At 33.2% G+C, this 21024-nt stretch overlaps 1 protein-coding gene across 5 annotated transcripts in view; it reads left to right on the top strand.

Moving 5' to 3' along the window:
- Positions 1-607: 607 nt before the first annotated feature.
- Positions 608-21024, top strand: part of LOC109537923 (single-stranded DNA-binding protein 3) — a 29673-nt gene continuing 9256 nt past the window's right edge. For 2 of the 5 annotated variants that reach the window (XR_002171986.2, XM_019904889.2), the window contains exons 1-10: positions 608-1219; positions 1541-1613; positions 1676-1737; positions 1797-1881; positions 16211-16252; positions 16924-17007; positions 17084-17257; positions 19287-19335; positions 19977-20006; positions 20478-20668. Coding sequence is in view for 4 of the 5 variants with exons in the window: in XM_019904889.2 (XP_019760448.1) it covers positions 1164-1219; positions 1541-1613; positions 1676-1737; positions 1797-1881; positions 16211-16252; positions 16924-17007; positions 17084-17257; positions 19287-19335; positions 19977-20006; positions 20478-20668 (846 nt within the window). In the remaining variant the exon portion in view is untranslated. The remainder of the gene's footprint in view (positions 1220-1540; positions 1614-1675; positions 1738-1796; positions 1882-16210; positions 16253-16923; positions 17008-17083; positions 17258-19286; positions 19336-19976; positions 20007-20477; positions 20669-21024) is intronic. The other 3 variants (XM_019904892.2, XM_019904891.2, XM_019904890.2) reach the window with 2 other exon arrangements.

Genomic DNA, 21024 nt, shown 5'->3' with positions numbered 1-21024 from the left:
TATAGACAAAAATTTTTGAGGCGAAATACCCAACAAGAAGTTTGGAAAAAAATGAATCCGCCTCAACAATATAGAACTTATCTATGTTAATTTATGTAGTAATTGTTGATTCCAAAATTGGTGACAATCGAAGTAGGCGTTCATAAATGATTTGGGAAAAACTATATTAATTTGGGAATTTTGGGGTCCTGTAGCGGCAAAATGAAGCCACATTGGATATAGATAAGTTTGCATAAATCGTCTTATTTTAGGATAAGGAATTTGTGGTTAAGCATTGTATAGTAATTTCAGGGACACCCTGTAAATTCTCAATTGAAAGTAAAATCGGGTAAAATCTTGACAAATTGACGAGTGAGCTGTATTGCGTTTCGAATGCTTCTAGAGGGCGCTGAAAACCAATCCATGTTGTTTGAAAAGAAATTTAGGTTTCTTCTTGGTTCGACTGGAAAAACGTGTTTAATAGGAAAAAGTGGTAATAAAAGCAGCTGGATTGATTGGGAATTTTTAGTAAGTTCTTGAAGAAAATTATGCTTTTGAGACATTTAAGGGTGACAGTTTTCCATTTCTGGTATCAATGTGATGTTCGATTGGTTGCGCTTCCCCCTAAACATGCGCATTTCGTCTGTCGCTTGCTTGTTACAGATTACAGACAACAAATATAGCGTCGTTGCCATACAATGTTAGAATTGCAATCGCTGAATTCTAAACTGGGTGTCGATCTCATGTAAGAAGTTTGTAAAGTACACGGAAGTTTTGAAAGTTTAGTATCAATCGCTTTGGATAATTGTGCGGTATTAGTGAGTTTCAAGTTTAGAACGACAAAGGAGCCACTGAAGCTACAGTCATTTTATAACGGGACGTTTAGCTAACGCATGCTCGATGCTCTAGCCGAATGATAATTTTGTAGCGGCGTCGAGTGAGAAATAATATTGGATGTGTTGTGTCTAATTTTTGGAGTCAATCAGAGTTGTTTTACAGTGTTCGACAAATGCTCTCAATTATGATTTTACGTGTGGAGTCACCTTAAGTGCAATCCAGTGAATAAAAGCAATGAACCGACGCATTTATCATGTAGGACCGGAGTGTGTAAATAAAATTCCGTAATCAAATAATACTGCATGTAGGTTACGTTCGCTCAAATACATTTATTTGTTATTTTTAAAATGTATGCTAAAGGAAAAGGATCATCAGTGCCGTCCGATGCACAAGCCAGAGAAAAGTAAGTACTCCACTTTAGTTTTTTCCTATATCTATGGCTTTTTGCTACCGTGAATGTACGTTTTCTCAAATAAATCCATCACCACGCTCGGTAATCAGCGTGGTGAATACATTTTACGAAAGTTGAGAATTTGTGCTCTCAAACGTTTAGATCCCAAAACGTTATTCTAAGAGTAAAATTTAAACTTCTCGATTGTTTACATTAGAGTTTACAATATCCTTGGGATACTCGGTAGCGTGCGACCCACACACGAAACAAACTTATAGTGCAATGAGCTCCCAAGATCTATTTCTATTTTTAATTAAAAAATTTCACCTACAGGTTGGCTTTGTACGTTTATGAATATTTGCTGCATGTTGGAGCACAGAAAGCAGCACAGACATTTTTATCGGAGGTAAGAATTCAAAATTCAACATTCCCACCAACTGGTTGATCCCTAAACAATTGCATTTTTAGATTCGATGGGAAAAGAACATAACGTTAGGAGAACCTCCAGGATTTTTACACTCTTGGTGGTGGTAGGTTATAATACTTTAAATTTTTATTTCCCGATTTTCTAACCGGTTAAAATTTCTAGTGTGTTTTGGGATTTGTATTGTGCAGCTCCTGAAAGAAGGGAGACTTGCGAACATTCCTCGGAAGCCAAAGCTTTCCACGATTACGTGAGTATTCCATGCTTTTCGTATTTTCGCCCGATCAATACTTGGTTGAAGATGTGGCAACGTAGCGCGTACATACGCGTTTGACCAGGTGTAGTTGTCCAACTCGGTACTGGTTATGACTGAAATTGTTTAAAACTCGCTGATTTTTGTTTTTCTCGTATACACGTGCAGTTTCTTTCCCCCGTGTTAGCCAAAGCTTTATCATTTCACTTGTTCGGTCGGCGGTACTGACTCGATAACCTTATTACTTTATTTTCGACGATAAGTATTTGTTTGGCTGACATTCTTACGAACTAACTTGAGGACCTTGAGGTTTTTTTTATCTACTTACCAGCTCGAAACTGCTATATTGTAGTTTTGAAATTGAGGTGACTGAATTTCTGTGGTAAATTTTCAACTTGAGTACACCTGTTTATTTTATTTCATATTTCTTCTCAAAATTTTCTTTATTCTCATCTAGCAGTTTTGTATTTCTCAATTGCACCAAATTGATTTGCAATTTGTTTTATGCAGCTTCAAAAACTATACTGTAAACCTCAATGTCAATAATTCAAACACTAACCTCCTGACGCAAAAAAAACAGGGTTGCAAGAACTGAATCAATGTTTATTTAAAGTTGTCTCCCACTTCCCTAAAATGTGTAGGACAAACGAATCTTACAAACTTATCTTCCAGTTAAATACTATACAGAGTGATTCGAATTCAACTGTATAATGTACCAGCAGAAAACGAGGCAAACACTCACATATCATTTACATACCTGCAAACGCTTTGTGTACGATATACAGGGTGTCAAATTTAAAATTTATTCCCTGTAACGAGGCATACATATTTCAAATGTATCGGCGTATTATCGATATGTCGATGTTTTCTGACTCATTTTAGTCTAAAACCACCCAGAATAGGTGCTAAATAAAGTAAAATAACAAAAAAATGAACGACGACAAGCAACTACCAAAAAAGTTTATTTCAATTCGTCTCCCACTTACCTAAAATGTGTAGGACAAACGAATCTTACAAACTTATCTTCCAGTTAAATACTATACAGAGTGATTCGAATTCAACTGTATAATGTACCAGCAGAAAACGAGGCAAACACTCACATATCATTTACATACCTGCAAACGCTTTGTGTACGATATACAGGGTGTCAAATTTAAAATTTATTTCCTGTAACGAGGCATACATATTTCAAATGTATCGGCGTATTATCGATATGTCGATGTTTTCTGACTCATTTTAGTCTCAAACCACCCAGAATAGGTGCTAAATAAAGTAAAATAACAAAAAAATAAACGGCGACAAGCAACTACCAAAAAAGTTTATTTCAATTCGTCTCCCACTTACCTAAAATGTGTAGGAACAACGATTGTACAAACGCATTTTCTAGTCAAATTTCATTCAGCGTGCCATATCGCGAACGCCTTTGGGGTGGATGCTATACAGGGTGATCCGAAATTAGGTTGCATCATTTCAACTGCACGTACTACCAGAAAAAAGGGCCAAAATTCACTTGAATATAGGTCTTCGCAAACGCTTAGTTTCGTGCGAGACACAGGGTGTTAAAAGTTTTTTTCTCTGCATCTGTAGCTCGCTAATGAGATATTTATTTCAAATTGTAATTGATAGACAACACATTAGGTACTGCATCCTTAGCTGTGCTAAACAGTTTTACATTTTTTTTATTATTACAATATTACAACGAGAAAAGTAAACACGATTCACATTAACATACATTCAACTAAAACCTGGCCAAAATGGGTCTCTTACAGGGTGTCTCAACGATAGGTTTACGCCCGTATTATTTATTTTACAAATGTAATCGTCATATCGTGATTTAAAAAATATTAACCATTGGTGGGTCATCAAAGTTACAGTACATGAAAAAACATTTTTTTTAATTGCACCTCGGAACACCCTATACAGGGTGTCTAACTGAGAACCACCGCGATCTATACAGGGTGTGCCACCGGGAACCGCCACGATCGGTATCTGCCAAACTATAATTAGGAGAAATTTGAAAATTGAACAGTGTGCCGAAGTCATTGGGGGCAAGCGATCTAAAATAGTTTCTAAATGGCCACACTTCCAGTTATACTGGAACTAAGTTTCAACCCGCTTATTTTAAATGAAACACCCTATATATTATTAAATTTTGAAATTCTACTCCAAATTCTAAATATATTTCATGTATAATAAATATCCTATACCCAAGTCTAACTGTTTTTAATATATTTGAAATTTTATGTAAGAAATGACAGTTGCTGTCACTTGAATATTTATTGGCTATTCTCATAAGGGAATATGTTCTACTTAATTTGAGTAGCATTTACTTTTGAAAAGACTTACTTTAATGGAATTTCGACAAAATTTTGATAACTATTAATGCAAAGTTAAAAAATAATTTTCAAAATGACGTTAACAAAATCGCCCTAAACCATTTGTTGTTATTTTATCTTGTGGGACACCCTGTACATATATGGAGCAGTATAATTAGGAGAAATTAGAAAATTGGGCACTATACGAGACTCATTGGGGGCAAGCGATCAAAAATATTTTGAAGATCGCCACACTTTCGGTTCTAGAGGAAGTAGGTGTTAACTTGCTTATTTTAAATGGGACATCCTGTATATTATTATTGTGTTATTTAATTACAGTTGCATTTCTTGATGAAAAAGGCTTACTTTAATCCAATTTTCATAACTTTTGATGGTACTGATTGATGATAAAATAATTGTTCAATGATTTAAAATTTTCAATACATGTGCCTGAAATCGACCCACTTTTAATGAGCTTTATTACTTTACTCTACGAGATTTTGAGGGAATCACGCTAGACCTCGGCTTGCTTAATTTTTTTTCCCTTTTTAGAAAACGAAGATCGGTTTGTTCTAGGACGTAGAATATTCCCTCAAAAGCTAGCCGATTAAAGTAATAAAGCTCACTGTGAAAAATTCGGTCGATTTGTTCTTGCAATAATTGGAGAACTTTTTTTTGAAAAATTTCAAAAAATACAGTTTTACCTAAACACCCTGTAGTTTAAGGAAAAGGACGATACCTCAAAAGCACCTTGAAAAAAGATCTGACCCGTCAGAATTTTTAAACGTCCCGTTATTATTTTAGCTAATTTTTCTAAATGTGTCCCTAGGTTTTGTAAGCTTGTGAGACACATATATGTGTACCTAGCTAGTCATCCTTTCAACTGTTAAAATAAATTATATAATAAATACGTATTGAGGGAGCGCACTTTCAAGAGCTTCTACTTTCGCTAGTCGTCACTTTCGGATCAGTGTCCATAACATTTTCATGTTTTTGAGTGTAGAAAACGAGGCATGCCATGAGTTCGTAAAAATGTTAGATTTTTCATTAGCAAAAACCTTTTTTTCTGTGGTTTGACTCTTATAACGCACCCTGTATAATTGTTAATAGTTTTAAAATATGCGTGATCAAAATTCGTTGTCGAAAAAAACAATATCGGTCAAATGTAAACTAACTAACGTTACTCTATCATTGGGACACCCTGTACTTGTCATCTGTATTAACAAGATATAGCTCAAGTTATTTGAATCAATTTGACAATAATTACGATAAAAAACCATTAAAATTGCACGAAACGATTATTGGATAATAATCCGAATGAATTTGTCAAAGAACCCTTATACTATGACAACGAATGTTCCAGCAAAAAATGGCAAAAAGGAAACTCAAAACCACATAAAACCTACGTAAATGAAAGCATTGCAAGGAACATTACCGTTCACAAATACCTGCATCGTTAACGCTAGTTGCGTAAAAGAAGCGTTTGTTGGTCTATATGTGTATTATATAAATTGTTAAACCTATTTTTGTTTGCGATTGATTGATTGCTTGGCTATATTTGCAGATCAAATTATTCAACCTAATTTAGGATCACTCTGTATATGGCAAACTATAAATCTAATTTTTTGGAAAATGGGGTTGAGATGAAAGTTATCTGGAGAAGTAATGTAAAATCTTATTAAGATGATCACACTTCCGGTTATGTCGTATACAGGGTGTCCGAAAACTGACTACCCAGTCGCCAGGATTAGACGCTACGCTATTGCCAAAAAATAGTCGACCTTTCGAAAAGTGTCTACTTACGAAAACAAATTCGACATATTTTTGGCCATGGAGGGAAATAAATCTGCAGTTTTTAATGACACGCTATGTACCTATGCTAGACGCTCATTTTTTACCGATTTCAAAAATATGCATTAAGCTTCAAATTCCCCACGAAGATGACTGAAATAAGTAGCTAAAAAATTATAAGCTGTTTGAAAAACTATTGAGGGTTTATATATACTGGTATAATTACAAAAAAATAACAAAAATCTGTAACATTTACTTTGCACCTACAATTCATAATGATTACATCTTAATGTCAAAACTAAATTAATTTTTCTACAATTTTGCTTTACGTAACCCACACTATTTTCTATAGTTTTGCGGAACACTTACCGTGGTGGTTTAATAAAAACAAACAGTTCTTTGTTTTTATTAACATGTATTTATTATTTTAAGTCGGCAAAACCGCATTATTATCTCTATTTTATCGTTTACTCGATGGTGTACAGATAGCTTGACACTTTATTATTGTTTACTTGTTTTTGCCAACATTTAAATTAAAACAGAATATTCCAAATGTGCCACATTTTTGTGTAAAGTATACTTTTTATATACAATTTCAAAAAATCAATCACGTAGGGTATATCACACTGGAAAATATGACTAATTTGCAACAATAATCAATCAATGCAAATGTGTGTTTCGTCACCGAGATAATTCCGTCTCAAGTTCATGTTTTTCTTCAACTCTTGTTTTTGATAATTAAACATCAGTAATAAAAATAATATTGAACTGAGGATGGTTCTTAAGTAGTACGTAAATGGACAAGCCGACACGAAAGCACAGGGTTGTGCATTTTCTAGAGCCAGTTAAGATGTGTATTCATCAACTGACTGCCATTTCTTATAAAGAATAGATATTCAAGGAAAACTTGTTTCTCGCGTGCATTTCCCTGATATCTACCACAGTTTTCGAGTTCTTTGCAAGCACTTTGATCTTAGTTTGATTTTCAGATCGTGACAAAAACTAGTTCAATTGCAAACAAATAGTAGAGAAAAGTGCCAAGTCAAGGCAAAACTAAAAATAACTATTGAAAATTCTAAATAAAACATGGGATTAAATTTGAAAGTTGTAGAGAGCCAACTTTCTAAAGGGTTTAGAAGCCAGGAATCCTGACGCTGAAACTAAACACCCAGTTGATTGGTGAATTTGCGAATTGAAATCTTAAAGATTCTAAAGCGTAATAGTTTCTAATATTTGAACTTGATATCTGAATCTGATAAACCTTGAAAGCAAAATGTTTAAAAAATGACATGCTTCAACATGTGTTAAATGTTTATGTCTCAATTAGAATACAGCATATACAGGGTGTACTGAAATACCATAACTTAAACGGGAGTTAGTTCTTTCATTTATTTGATGGCATCATTGAACATTTGGAAAGGTATTCCTAGGCTTTTCCTTTCTAACTAACCCCTGTAGTTTTCAGATATACAATTCAAATTTGTTGAAAACGCTTTTTCGGCGCGCCACTGCAAGAACGAAACTAAGCTTCAATTCTGTTGAATTGTTTTGGTTTGTTCGTATTTGCAACCGTTATCAACAAAACATTTTTTCTGCACTACGCTTAATGAAAGTAAACTTCTTCTTATCAGCAGCTATTTTATTAGGAGTAATGCTTCATTGCCGTCTTTAAAGAAAGGTTACTTTTACCAGTCTGGTAACTTACTTCTCTATGCACGAAAAATTTAAGATACTGTTTTTCAATTAGCAAGTTATAGGAAGGAAAATATATTAGTTTTCCTTGTTGACGGCCAAAGATGGGGAACATTGTATGATACCAAAAGCGTTTTAATCAAATTAGGAAGTGCTAGAAAAGTTAATTAGATCATTGATAAGTGCGAATGTTTATATGGATGCTAAGGGCTTTGTCATTGAAATTCTATTTCTTACATTCACAATTAATTATAGCAGTCATTTTACGAGCTCATTTTAAATAGTGTCTCAACTTCTGGTGTTCTTCGGAACACTGTTGGAAGCTATAAATTAGGTTTTCATACAATATTATTAATGTGTTTTGTCTATAAAATATAAGTATTTTCAGAACATTTTTGATATATTTCAAAACAGAAAACACTTTTTTGACACTGGAAACACAATAAGTAATGACGCAATATACTTAGTTCGTACATTTCCAACATCATAAGCATTGACTTCATGGCTTTTCTACACCTGTTTGGTTATTTTTGTTGGGCGTTATAGAAAGTTATTTTAGTGTTAATCAGTACAATAAATGCTAAACGCTGCCATGGAGTACACTTATAAGGGACATGTTTATTGTTATTTTGCACGACTAAAAGAAAAAAATACAATTTATCAAAGGCCTCAAATTGCATCACTGATGTAATACATGACTTAATAAAAATGTTGTAAAATATTTAATATTTATTTGGAAATAGGTGTTGTAGAAGTTGAAATTGATGTTCGTCGTCATTCAGGTAGTAATTTTTAAATTAAACCTTATATTGATCAGCCTGGACTAACACAAAATTCAAATCAACTTCCCATACTGTATATCGAAAGCAAACATGTTTGTTACAACAATATTGGTTATATAATATTTCATTTTACTAAAACGCAGTTTGTCGGATCTATATTTAGATGTCTTAATATAAATAAGAAACTGTAAACATTGTGGATGTAGTTGACGTCTTTTTAATATCCTAGGAAATTGAACTAAATACCCAGTCGGTCGGTTTACAATCTTTTACTCATCCTAGGCCTTTTGCACATTTATTTTGCCAATGAACGTAATAGACACAAACATGTAATTTAAAGCGATGATAATAATTAGCCATAGTAAACTTTTTTTCTTCATTTTATAAATAGTAGGCATGCAAGTACGTGCATCGCCGTATGTAGTCCAATACCTGGAAAACGTGTATCGTTATCCAGATATGTAGACTAACGTTAGACGCGTATGCGACGAGAAGTTCGGGCCGTAAGGGAATAAAAACAGATGTGATATAAAATAAAAAAACACCCGTACTATACCGAACTAAAATATATTCGGGCTGCAACAGATTTACCTTGACTGTCTCGGGACTAAACGATGAAGAACCGGCTGTTTCACGAGAGGCGGAGCCTTTAAAATCAGTGCACTATTTTAGACCGATACGATTTAATAAAATAGAAAATATTAAAGTAGAAATTTTACTTTGATATTTAAGACATGTACAGAAGGCCCAGAAATGATACACAATACATTTAATTTAATTTAATTCCAGGGGTGATTGATTATGATTATGAGAAATATATTAAAAAATATAAAAATTATATATATGCATAGAAGAAGGACGCCACAAAATTTTTAATAAAACTATTTTCGCTTGAAGTGAAAGTTTTAATTCTACCACAGCATTTTTATTCAAGACACTCTTTGTGAAAATGTCTAAATTTCGTGTAAATAATTTTTTTTAAAGATATTATTTAAAGACGTTTAAAAAAAGTAATTCTTAAATGCTAAATTTCCTGCGACTCATCACCCCTGAATGTTTTAATTTCCACATACCCTGTATAGGAATAACCATTATTTTTGTCTTTTTTACTTAAATCTCTAAAAAATACACAACGCCTTCACCAGTTAGTGCGTAAATGTATCATGCGATAAAACAGACACTTAATTTCGCTGCAAGCAATAATTTCAAGTTACTTAAGGTTCAATTTTTTTATAACTAATATGATTTTTATAACTGAAATAATGCATTTCTTCAGGTGGAGTTGTTTTTCAAAATCGTTCAATTCAATGAAACGTTGATCTTGATCAATATTTTTCTACATTCTATAGCTAATTTAATATAATTGTTAAAACTTTTTGTTAAAAATTTTATATTTTAAATTTACACGATCGCCATCATCATTGAAGAGTGTCATTTTATATTTTTTATTTTTTCTAATGAGTGATTTAAAAAAATTAAAGCCAGGAAGTAAATCAAGAAATACAGCAAGTTTCGCCCTCAAAACTTGAAGTAAATTTAGAATATTCAGTAAAAAAAAGTGCTGTGTCTTAAAAATAAACAAGGTGATTGAAATAGAAGTCAAGGTAATGCCGCAATTGCTCTAGAGGGATTGTAGGAGAGCACCTTAATCTTATACAAACCCGAACTCTGTGTATATATAGAAAATCTTGATACATCCGAATAACACCCCGAAAAAGTTTGGAAGTTTACGTATAAAATCGAGGTCAGATCATGTCATTGACGTCTTTAAAAATTAATTTTTTAAACGGAGTTTTTAGGTGTCAAATGATTATCATCAAATATCAAATATTATAATTAGCAGTAATTTCGTAAATTCCAGAATTCGTTATGTACATTTTCTTGTTTTTGTTTTGGAATTAATATTAATTTTAATACGGAAATTATAAAGCGTTATTTAAATTTAAAGCAAAAACTAACGTTCACAGGACGTAAATAATGCAGCATGAAGGTTATGATAACAACAATTTTTTTCATCAAAGTCGCCTCTATTTAGCGGCATATATGAAGCTACTCAAAAAATCACAATATTCTACAAGAATCGCTTTGTCTAGGTTTCAATTCTTTTCCTAACCATTATTAAAACGAATTGATATTTAAATCTCTTTGGAATGAAGTAAATAAAGTATTTATCTCCGTTTTAAAAAGCTAACCGTCTAGATTGTTTTCGGTTTATAAGAAGGCATAGTTTTCTAGCGTAATACTAAAACTTTATGTTTATGCTTAGGGTTTTCAGGTGTTTTTAATCGCATTTTTAATGCAAATACATCCAAAGCTATCAATTTCATATGTTCTCAGCATGGCAAGTTCGAGCTGGTAATATGTCGAAATTAATATAGTTATATTAATACTAAACTAGTTAGTTTAGCATCACAACTTCAATGTTTCATTAGATTATATCATTTTCAGCTGAGTAATATATTCTAAGTAAAGTTAAAACGGGAAATGGCAAAACCTCGTTGAAATTCACTCTCGTAACGCCATTTTTTCAGTCACAAGCTAGCGGTTCTTTCAACTGTAAATAAAAATACTTTCAGTAATAATGTATTTACAGACGTTCTACATTTTGCTAATTCACTGCTGTGTATTCATATAGATGATTTTTTTCTGAAATTGTAATATGCACAGCAAATAAAAACCGATATAAGAAAGGAACAGATCGTAGATTATCCAATATGTCCACCCATACGTTTTAAACGTTTCATAGAAGTTAATATAAGTCATATATTTGCAGGCGTTTTTATAATAATTAATTTATTCTTCTAAATCCTCCATTACCTGATCAAAGGGTGTTAATAACTAACGAAAATACTACAATATTAAAACGAACTGAAATTCATTTATTACGTTTGTTCCGAATTTAGAAAAAGTAAAAAAAGAAAAAACTCAAGGTACAATCTAAAAGTTATGGTTCATTATTTATGAAAATTTGCAGTGGACGAAAAACTGCTGGATTTAGCTTTCTATTTTGTTACTACCGCGTACTATTTTTACCTTTCACCTATAATGCATAGCGCAGATGCCAAATTTGATGAATTGGGTATCTACCTGGGTCCTGTTGTGTTGCATTCATTCTTAGTAAACATTTGAGTGCACTGAATTTAAAGAGTCTTTTTCACCTGGGTTATCAAGGACATAAAGCACGCTCGTTGCCACTTTTCTCTGTTAATTGTAGACTAACATGATATACTCATTTAATACTTAAGTTTGGAAATTATTTCGTAGACCAAGCTTTATGCTTTAATTGCAATTTGTTGAAGGTAGTTAAGTAGCATTAGTACCCTTATGTAGATCAGTATGGCTTAAAAAAATGTAATTCGGTTGAAGAGAGTTAAATCATCTAATGTTCTTACGTACAAACATTTACATATTTGAAACTTTCTTAGTTACACATCAATGCAAGTTGAGTGTTGCGGTACCAAAACTTAATTTTTCCTTTAATTTACACAACAATTTTATGATGCTTCGAAAACTAGCGACTAACTTTTTTGAATATATACGAGTACAATACAGAATTGATCAAATTTTGCGCGTAATATTATGATTTATTATATAAAACTATTTAGTATCGTTTTAAATACATATTTGTGCTTCTGTGAAGATTCAAAATGTCTTAAATTAGAATTTGGCCTTAAAGAACGAATATGTTCAGTACCGATAATTGTTAGTTTTATCATTGCACACATAACATAAAAACATCATTTAAATATTTAACTACCACTTCTTGCATAGCTGGAATATAAATCAACAAATAAAACAAGAAATTCCAACATACATCATATTCAAATAATATTGAAGTTATTGAAATATTTGTAAAATAACTGAAATATTCCCATGTAAGTCGATAAAGTTGAATCGCTGAAGATTACCTGTGCATCGTCAGGCAATGAATCTAGGACAGACAACGCTAATACAAGCAGTTTTTTTCGCTTGAACACACTTTGAACAAGTATGAGATACAATCATTGGGATTACTTCCGAAATTTTATTCAGCTCTCATTAATACGTTCGAGTTTGTACTAGGTACAGTATTTTCTGTTATTCGCAGTGGTTGACGTAGAATTACGAAATACGTTTTCAGAAATGAGTTATTTTAGTCAAATAGGTAATTGTTGTCCAACATAGCTGAATTTTCATAACATGTATTGTCAAATACTCTGGTCAGTTTCATTAATTTATTTCTTGTCTACTGCATTGTTATTAAGCCTTCTAGGTGTAGAGCCAGTCAGTAAATTTCTTACCTACGAGAAAGAGCTTAGATGAGCATTGCTTTATTTGGTCTTCGCTAATCTCAGAGCAACCAGGTTTCTCAGCAGTGGTATTTCCATTCGAACGACGATAGAATTTCAGTGCAAATTTCCAACTTAAAAGGAGTATTATTCTTTCGATACTTCCAGCAAAGATTGATAATATCACAGTTTTGTGAACTATTATTGTTGCTTTATTAACTCGTTTAAACTTTTTGGTTTATTTATTTATCCTCATCAGTTTGCTCTCGCATCAGAATTTTAAAATGTTTATATATCCCGATTTGTTTGCAATTCAGGAACTTCTAGCTCATCATTATCTGCACTTGACATACTTAACATTTAGTAATCGATGATTATGAGATACTATTGTATCTGCTAAGTATATGCGAGTTAGTATTTTGAAACAGTAGCTGAGAGACAAACGTTATTAGCCCGAAGAAGAATGATAAAAAGTATTCTCAAAAACAAAAAAAAATCGAATCAAATTTGATATTAAGGTAATTTTCAAGCGCTGCATATTCCACAAGTTACAAGACACACAGTTACAACAAGACAAAGTTAAAACCTCCAAAACGCTCTTTTTTGTTGAAATTTCAGCTGCTTAACACAAATACAGATAGGTAATGCTCTTCGCTAAGATAAGGATAAAGATTTTCGCAAAAAGAAAAATGTGAATGGGTATATATTACCAATATATGTACCAATTTGACATCTAAATTCAGGATGAGACTGCTAAAACTTTAACGACTTATTTACTTAATATTCCGATAAAATCAGTTTTTCGCAGGATTTTTGAAATCGAGAACGCATGGTTGTGTGTTTAAAACCATTCATAGCTGGCAAAAATAGAAGTTACACACCCAGGACAGAACTCGAACATATTAGTTCTCGTCAAAATTGATCTGAGACTCCCCATAGCCTGCACCTTCAAATGCTTAGATGAATAATCCAGAAGGAAACAATCTACTGTCGCCATCTATTTCTCTCGCATAATATAAGAGGAGAAAGTAAGAACCGATTTGCACAGAGTAGACAGGCACATTTCTCAATTGTTCCATTTCAGGCACAGTTTATATTACACGGAAAACATTTTGCCACAAATGAGTATACAAAAAAGACAGTTAGTCTATAAAAGTACTCCCTCCCCTTTTTTCTTTTTTTTTCTTAGTTACAATCACTTCAGAGAGTTACGAGACGTGAATACGTATCTCTTAATAAAATAGATTGAATAATTATTCATGAACAGATACCCTTTGAACATTGAAAGTTGAGATTTAAATTCCGACAAATTCTAAAAGTATTTTCTATTGCGCGCAGTTCAAAGATGACATTTTGCCGATATTTAACGCAGAACGCATATTCAGCGGGGAAGCGGAAAACCGTGATTTGCCAAGTGCAGCGGCCGGAAAATTTATCAGTGATCGGTGACGGAATCGGTTCTCCGTCCTGCCGTACGCTCCTGTTTAAGGGTCCCGTTACGCTTGGAAGGATCCGAAGAATAAAGTGCTCTATGGTGATCACCGTCTGACGACCATTGACGCATGAGTTGCACAAAAGAAACCAGTTCCTAAGATTCAAGATGCGCAGAGACGAAACAAATATTTCTGCGCCCGATTTAGGCACTTTGCTATGCGGAGCGATGCTCTACACATCTATGTATATAGTCTACATGTCCCTCGTTCCATTCGAATGCAGGCTAAGAAAATAGTGCAATCCGCCGAGCAACGCTGCCATGCTTTACGCTTTTTGTCTAAACCTAACGCTCGTCAACAAAAAAAATGTGCCCGCTCGTTTTAAAAAAGTGAGCCAACTTTGACAATTCAGAAGGTCCTGTAACTAGATTGTTTTTTGAATTCTTGCGAAAAAATCGTGTAGGCTTTAGAACATGATTATTGTCCCAACTCCAGTTTAAAATTAGTTATCATGATTCGCTAATGGCTTGCAAAAAATAATGTGCAATATCGCTACTTCTTGCAACAATCGACACGTGAGGAGAATATGCTGATCAAATGTTCTCTCAATTACTTTCAACGTTCACGATTTGGTTTTAATGTGCTTCCATAGATCCGAGTACAAACGCAAATTAAACGAACCAAAACAAACAGCGTTTGCCTTACGTTCGTTAATTAGTATTAATAACGTTCTATTGTTGTAATTGTGTAAAAGGTCAGTTTGGTGGAAGTCTCCTTAGTTGAGGCCGACAATCATATGTAGTCTGATACTTGATGATAAGGCACAGTTGATAAGAAATCTAGAGCTTTGCAGGTGTTATGCAGTTTGAACACAGTTGAATTTTCGGTTATTTCATGTTTGCTTTTTGATTCACTTTAGCAAAAAAAGTATTTTTCGATATTTTGGAAAAAGCTACTTTACTTGTGAGCCAATTTTATATTTTCTAATTACCAACTTAAAAAAAAAGATGTATATCTGATGATTGCATTTTAGGTTTTAGTCTGAAGTTTTCTGTTTAAGCAGACTGTATATGTACTACATGGAATTTCATAACGGTTTGCTCATCGATAGAGCAATATGGAAAAATACTGAAAGTACAGATTAGAAATTTTGAACGCTTAGATGGTTCGATAAACCGAAGTAGGCAATAACTTGCGTATTTTGTTTATATACACTTAATCAAATTTTAGCGTAACCTAATAAACTGTGTTTTAGCTTAAACCTTGACTTGATTTAAACGCTATAACTGACTTTTTCCAAATGGGAACGCAATTTTTTTCCTTACTTTCAATGTCTTTATCGGGTTTTAAGCTCTTCATGAGAAAATACCTAAAAATGATGGTCACCTGTCTCAAATAAACTGCTTCGAAGTTATAAAACAAGCAGAGCAAATAAATTAAAAACGTTGCTTGAACATTTTATCAAGCATTCGCCGAAAATACACATTGTATTACATTTAAAATAATAAAGTTGTTGCCTTAGTGTTAGAAACACGAAAGTATTTGCATCTCGAGTCACGTAAACGTACGAAATTTACAATCTGTACATTTGCTGGTTCTCCGTCATTCTCGTCTTTGGCAGTCATTTCGAAAATCTAAATGCGAAAGTTGGAAATTATTATTGAAAAACCAATGCTTGAGATCTGTTATTGCCTCAATATTTCTTAAATTGAACTTTAGGCTATTTATACGTTTCTAAATAGTACCGAACTAGCAAACTCGAACTTGTTTGCCCCATTATTTCACTTGGAACTTTTCGCGAAGTAAGTCTGGGTGCGCTTACCAGTAACACACCTAATAACTAAAAGTAAAAATTATTGACCACAACGTCATTGATGCATTTAGATAGCCATATCAAAATATTTGAAATAAAACGTTTTTTAGGTCCTTTAAAACTATGTGACGCAATAGACAAGGGTTGAATAAATGCGAAACGTTGCCAAATCTCGCCTGTATTGATCCAGACCAATTATTTATTAATAATTAACATAATATTATTTTTTAAGGGTTTTGTAAACTCGGGGTATGGAGTTAATGGAATTTCCCACGTAAGTTGTAAAAAGTAGTTCTTTATATCATATTACCTATATCATTGTTGTTGTTAAACTGCTACCGATTTGAAAGGAAAAAACATGAATATGTTTTCTGGAATGGCACACTTATCGTGTTTTAAGTGAAAAATTAGTACGACAAACTCATTTGAACAGTTCGTAAGAGCTTTATCAGTCAGTCAAGTCAATATGCTTTATTTTTGTTAGAAGTAGACTTTTCTAAGTTACAAATTTTGGCTTCAGTTTTGCAAAATTAGACTTAAAATGATTTAACTATTTGTTGGGTTTTGCTGTAATCGTGTTTACCATACGTCTATAATCGTAAAATAAATGTAGTGTTAAATATGGGGAAATGTTTCTATTTTCATTGCAAGACGCAACAGACGTAAGAATGGCTTCTTACAAGTTTACACCAAGATTGAATCTTTTTCGGTGCTAACAAATTCAGTTCAAAATACTTGTTATATTAAATAAGTTGGGCATCAAGTCTGAGGGTTTTGAGAGTTTGAACAAATCCCCATGGTTCTAAATTAAAACTGTTTTGGATTATTATGAAGTTTGCCGAGATGTTGTGTACCCATTGCCGTGTATTGTATTTTCTGATCATGTTTTCTCTTTTCTATGGTAGCTACATGAAAAATAACATACTAATTTCTGATTAACTACAGAATGCGGGTCCAGCACCAAGTCCACTGGGACAAATGCCTGCCGACGGAATGCCAGGGGGCCCAATTCCTCCAGGATTTTTCCCTGTAAGTCTTGTGACATTTTTCAGTGAACAAATATGTCTGTTGAAAGACTGTTAAATTTGGCATTTTTTTATTTTAGAATTCGACATTACGGCCTTCACCTCCCACGCACCCTTCAAGCCAGCCATCGCCTCATTCACAACCCCCACCGCACACTAGTATTATGACAACACAGCCTTTTATGAATCCCAGGTATCCTGCCGGCCCGCGACCTGGTGTTAGAATGCCACAAATCGGAAGCGATTTCAATGGAGTACGTATTTTTGTTTAACTGAGTTTAAGAGTGTCGAAGAAGACAAAAGAGTAGATGTAATTTTATATATGCTACATATTGTCGTTCTTATGATTAATTCAAAAATTTTGCTCCCACGCAAACTAACGTTTTAATTAAAGAGATGTTAATTTTAATCAACGATTTTCTTATCGAAAAATGTTATCGACTCAAGCCTATGAAATTCTGCCACAAAAATATATTGTGTTCCAAAATTGGCGTCACGCTTCTATGTGTTATATATTTTGGAAGTATGGAAACAATATTGAAAAAAGTAATTTACATAAAAACTAAGATGTTTGAAGAAAACAACCAAAAATTCGGCACTAATATATTCGGTTCGTGCCTTCACACGACTTTTTTCACATTAACGTTACGTAAATCCCTAAAAATTTGAATTTCAATGCGTATTCTTTTTATTACTTGAGTTGAATCACAGAACCGCACAATGAATCACCGAACTTCTCAACTTCACTTCATAATCTCACTTCACATGTTTTCATTCTTTACAATGATATTTTGATTTGTGATTTCAGGAATAGCATGATGTAGCGCTTTATTAAACTTATTACTTGATACCTGAACTTCCTTCAAAATTTCAAGATCGTCGAAAATATGCGCGAAAGCTTTCTATGGTTTTGTATGCTTTGTGTTGGTGCTTGTTTCTATCAAATTTAAAACGGTCTCAATTGTTGCTTAGGAGTACTGTTGTCAGTCCACTGTTCAGATAGAGATAGAACAACAATCCGCTGTTCAGATAGAGCCTTCCACTTTTTGAAACCATTACTTTCTCAGAAGAATTAATTTGCTTTTGCTAAATAACACATTTATTCCGCGCGTTTATTATACCGAAGCAACCAATTTCGAATCTTCGCAAGGAAGGTAAACTGTATGCCTGCTCGATATTGCTATACATTTGAAGTTTTGGAGATAATTATTAAAAACAAATTTGCAACGCCATCATATTTGTTAACATATAACTGTGAATGTACGGTTGCCGTTGTAATTTGTCGTACATTTTTTATACAATAGGGTCTTTGCAAATTTTTTTTTGGTTCTTAGCTCTCTTCTTTGGTAGCTTTAGCGCGCGGGTCGTTTTGAAAAAGGCCTATAACAAATTAAAAAAAAAAGTGACAAAAAAGGGATCGAAAGTTATATGGCCATAACCTGCACATATAAGCAGAATGTACACTTGCATATTGCATGAGCAAGTTAAGTGTCTTTAAGACAGACATTCAGTCAGAGATGAAATGTAAAATAATAAAGGTTGTTTGATCGAATTGTTAAATAGAGCTTGTTGTCTGGATCTTCCGAATTCTAAATTTTAATTTGTAAACAATCGATTTTGGCGATAACTTTAAAGTGCCATTATTTATTAAGAGATAACTTACTTCTATACTTCGGTCTTAAATTTACTTGTAAGGCTACTGATATACCACGACCAGCAAAGTGTTCTGTTCTTTTAATTCTGTTCAGTTAATGTATGTGTCCAAGTGATATACACTGATGGACAAAATTAGATCACCATGTATACATTTCAATGGAAAAATATTATAAACCCAACATACCTTTCGAAAAACTCAAATCATTGCTTTTTAAATTAATATGAGAATATTTTCGCAGAAAAAAAATTAAAACAAAACATTGATCAGTAGTTTATCAGATTTTAAAAAAACATGAAAAATAAATTTTGAAATTCGAGTAGTTTCTAGTATCGAGTAGTAGTATTGCCGCCTTTAGCTCGAAAAGCTGTCCTTTATTTAAAAGTTTCCATTGTTAAATGTTCAAAATTATAGAAATTCAGAATATGGTATAGACAAACCCAGAATCAAGACAAGTATGAAGCGTCATCATCATCATCTAATGTTTGATACAGAGTAGATGCATTTACTTTAAAGATAAATGTATTATTTGAACTAAGAGAATAACGTTTAGGAAACTAGTTGAAATATTTATTAAATTTTTAAACTAGCATTTGCTACAATGTATTAATATATTACTCTATTTCCAGCCTCCAGGGCAGCCGTTGATGCCGAATAATATGGACCCAACTAGACAAGGTAAATAATTTCCTATTGCATACATTTGAATTTACTAAAAATATTAAATTAATTGATCATCTAACACCTTATAGCTACAAAGTGGCAGAATTGGACTTGATATATACTAACAGTAGTGTTGGGAATGCATATTTCAAAATACTTCATGGTTTTAATGGTTAAAATGTTTCATACATCATTGAGATTTGTAGCTAGAAATCATCTTAATTCTTATGTGAGCATTCATTCAGTTTAGTTTCATAAATACCTTGAATTCAATACATATGTTGTTTTCGTGGCTTTTCATGCTGCTACAACTTAAGTGTCATAGCAGGCGTACGAGGGTCAGATAACAATTAGATCAAAGTAGATTTGTACCATTGAAACATTCATTAGACGATTTTCAATATTCATTTAACCGAATTTAAATCGTTTACATTGACTATTAGGTAGGTTTTTAATAAGATTGATTGGTGTTTTGTGGCTTAGCGCAACTTTTTGGCTGTAAGGTGTGAAGAGATGATAATCGAATAATCTGCAATCGATTAATATTTGGAAATAACGAAATAACAAGTTAATTTACAAAAGAGCCAATTGCACAACGAGCATGAAAGCCCATTTTATGATTTGCCTCATGTAATGCATCTATTTCTTGTCTCCAGGTGATGGCGGAGATTTTGTAGGTTGGCAAGGTAGGCAAATGCTCTCCTTCACCATCACACTCATACGCATACACCTCTTGCTTGCTTCGCTTCTTTCAAATTCTTCAGAAGGTTCTTCTGTACATCTAATAGTATTTTTCTCAATGTTAGTTTTACTTTAACTATATTCGTAAATGTTTAAAGTGGACTTCAACTTTTCCGAACTGTAAACTTTGAAAACCGACAATGTACTAAGTCGAGTATAACAAGTAGTTTAAAATTGACAAACCCGTAGTTTGATTTCAACAACATATAAGTAAAACGATTTCAGTTAAGTATTATTTTCAGTAATAAATTAACAACCAACATACATATTAACACAAAATATTCTGTTATACATAAATGTTATTAGTTTACTGTCATTGTACTTGAGTTTCCCATGGTGCTAGCATGTGGTGTCTTTGCTATTACATTGAGTATAATTGTGCAATATTTAAAATATACTAGAAACTACTTTCTTAGGACCACCAGCCACTCTAAATCGAATGAACCCTCCACGGGGGCCCTCAATGGGACCTCTTGGTCCTGGAACGTACGGCACCGGTTTAAGAGGCCCACCCCCTAACAGTAGTCTCGGACCCGGAGGCCCTATGCCTCCTATGACAATGGGAGGACCTGGAGGACGACCGCAATGGCAACCTAATACGTCAACGGTAAGTTGACACTATGTTATTTTGTATTTTCTTAGTTATTCAGTGATGTATGGATCATCCGAACAGTTCAGGTTCACATAGTCTGTTAGCTGGATTACGAGAAAGTGATGTATTTTTGAATTATGTCCAATCCACGGGGTGTGTCATAAACGTGTGGTAGTAACCAATTACGGTTTGGTATAAAGTTAGGTCTAGGGTCTCTGTCAAAACAGTGCAAGCGTTCAAGCAAACCACTTCTGAAGATGCAAGCCACTCGTGCTTGCGAAACATAGTTTCAAAAAACGAGATATTTGCAAAAAACTAGACCAGAAGGCCGGCAACAATGTTTTTCAGGGTAATTCGCCTAATTAACATTA

Source organism: Dendroctonus ponderosae, unplaced genomic scaffold, assembly GCF_020466585.1.
Source record: "Dendroctonus ponderosae isolate FM_Combo_2020 unplaced genomic scaffold, Dpon_F_20191213v2 Dpon_F_20191213_1, whole genome shotgun sequence".
NCBI lineage: Eukaryota > Metazoa > Arthropoda > Insecta > Coleoptera > Curculionidae > Dendroctonus > Dendroctonus ponderosae.
This window is presented reverse-complemented; position numbering and strand designations above follow the sequence as displayed.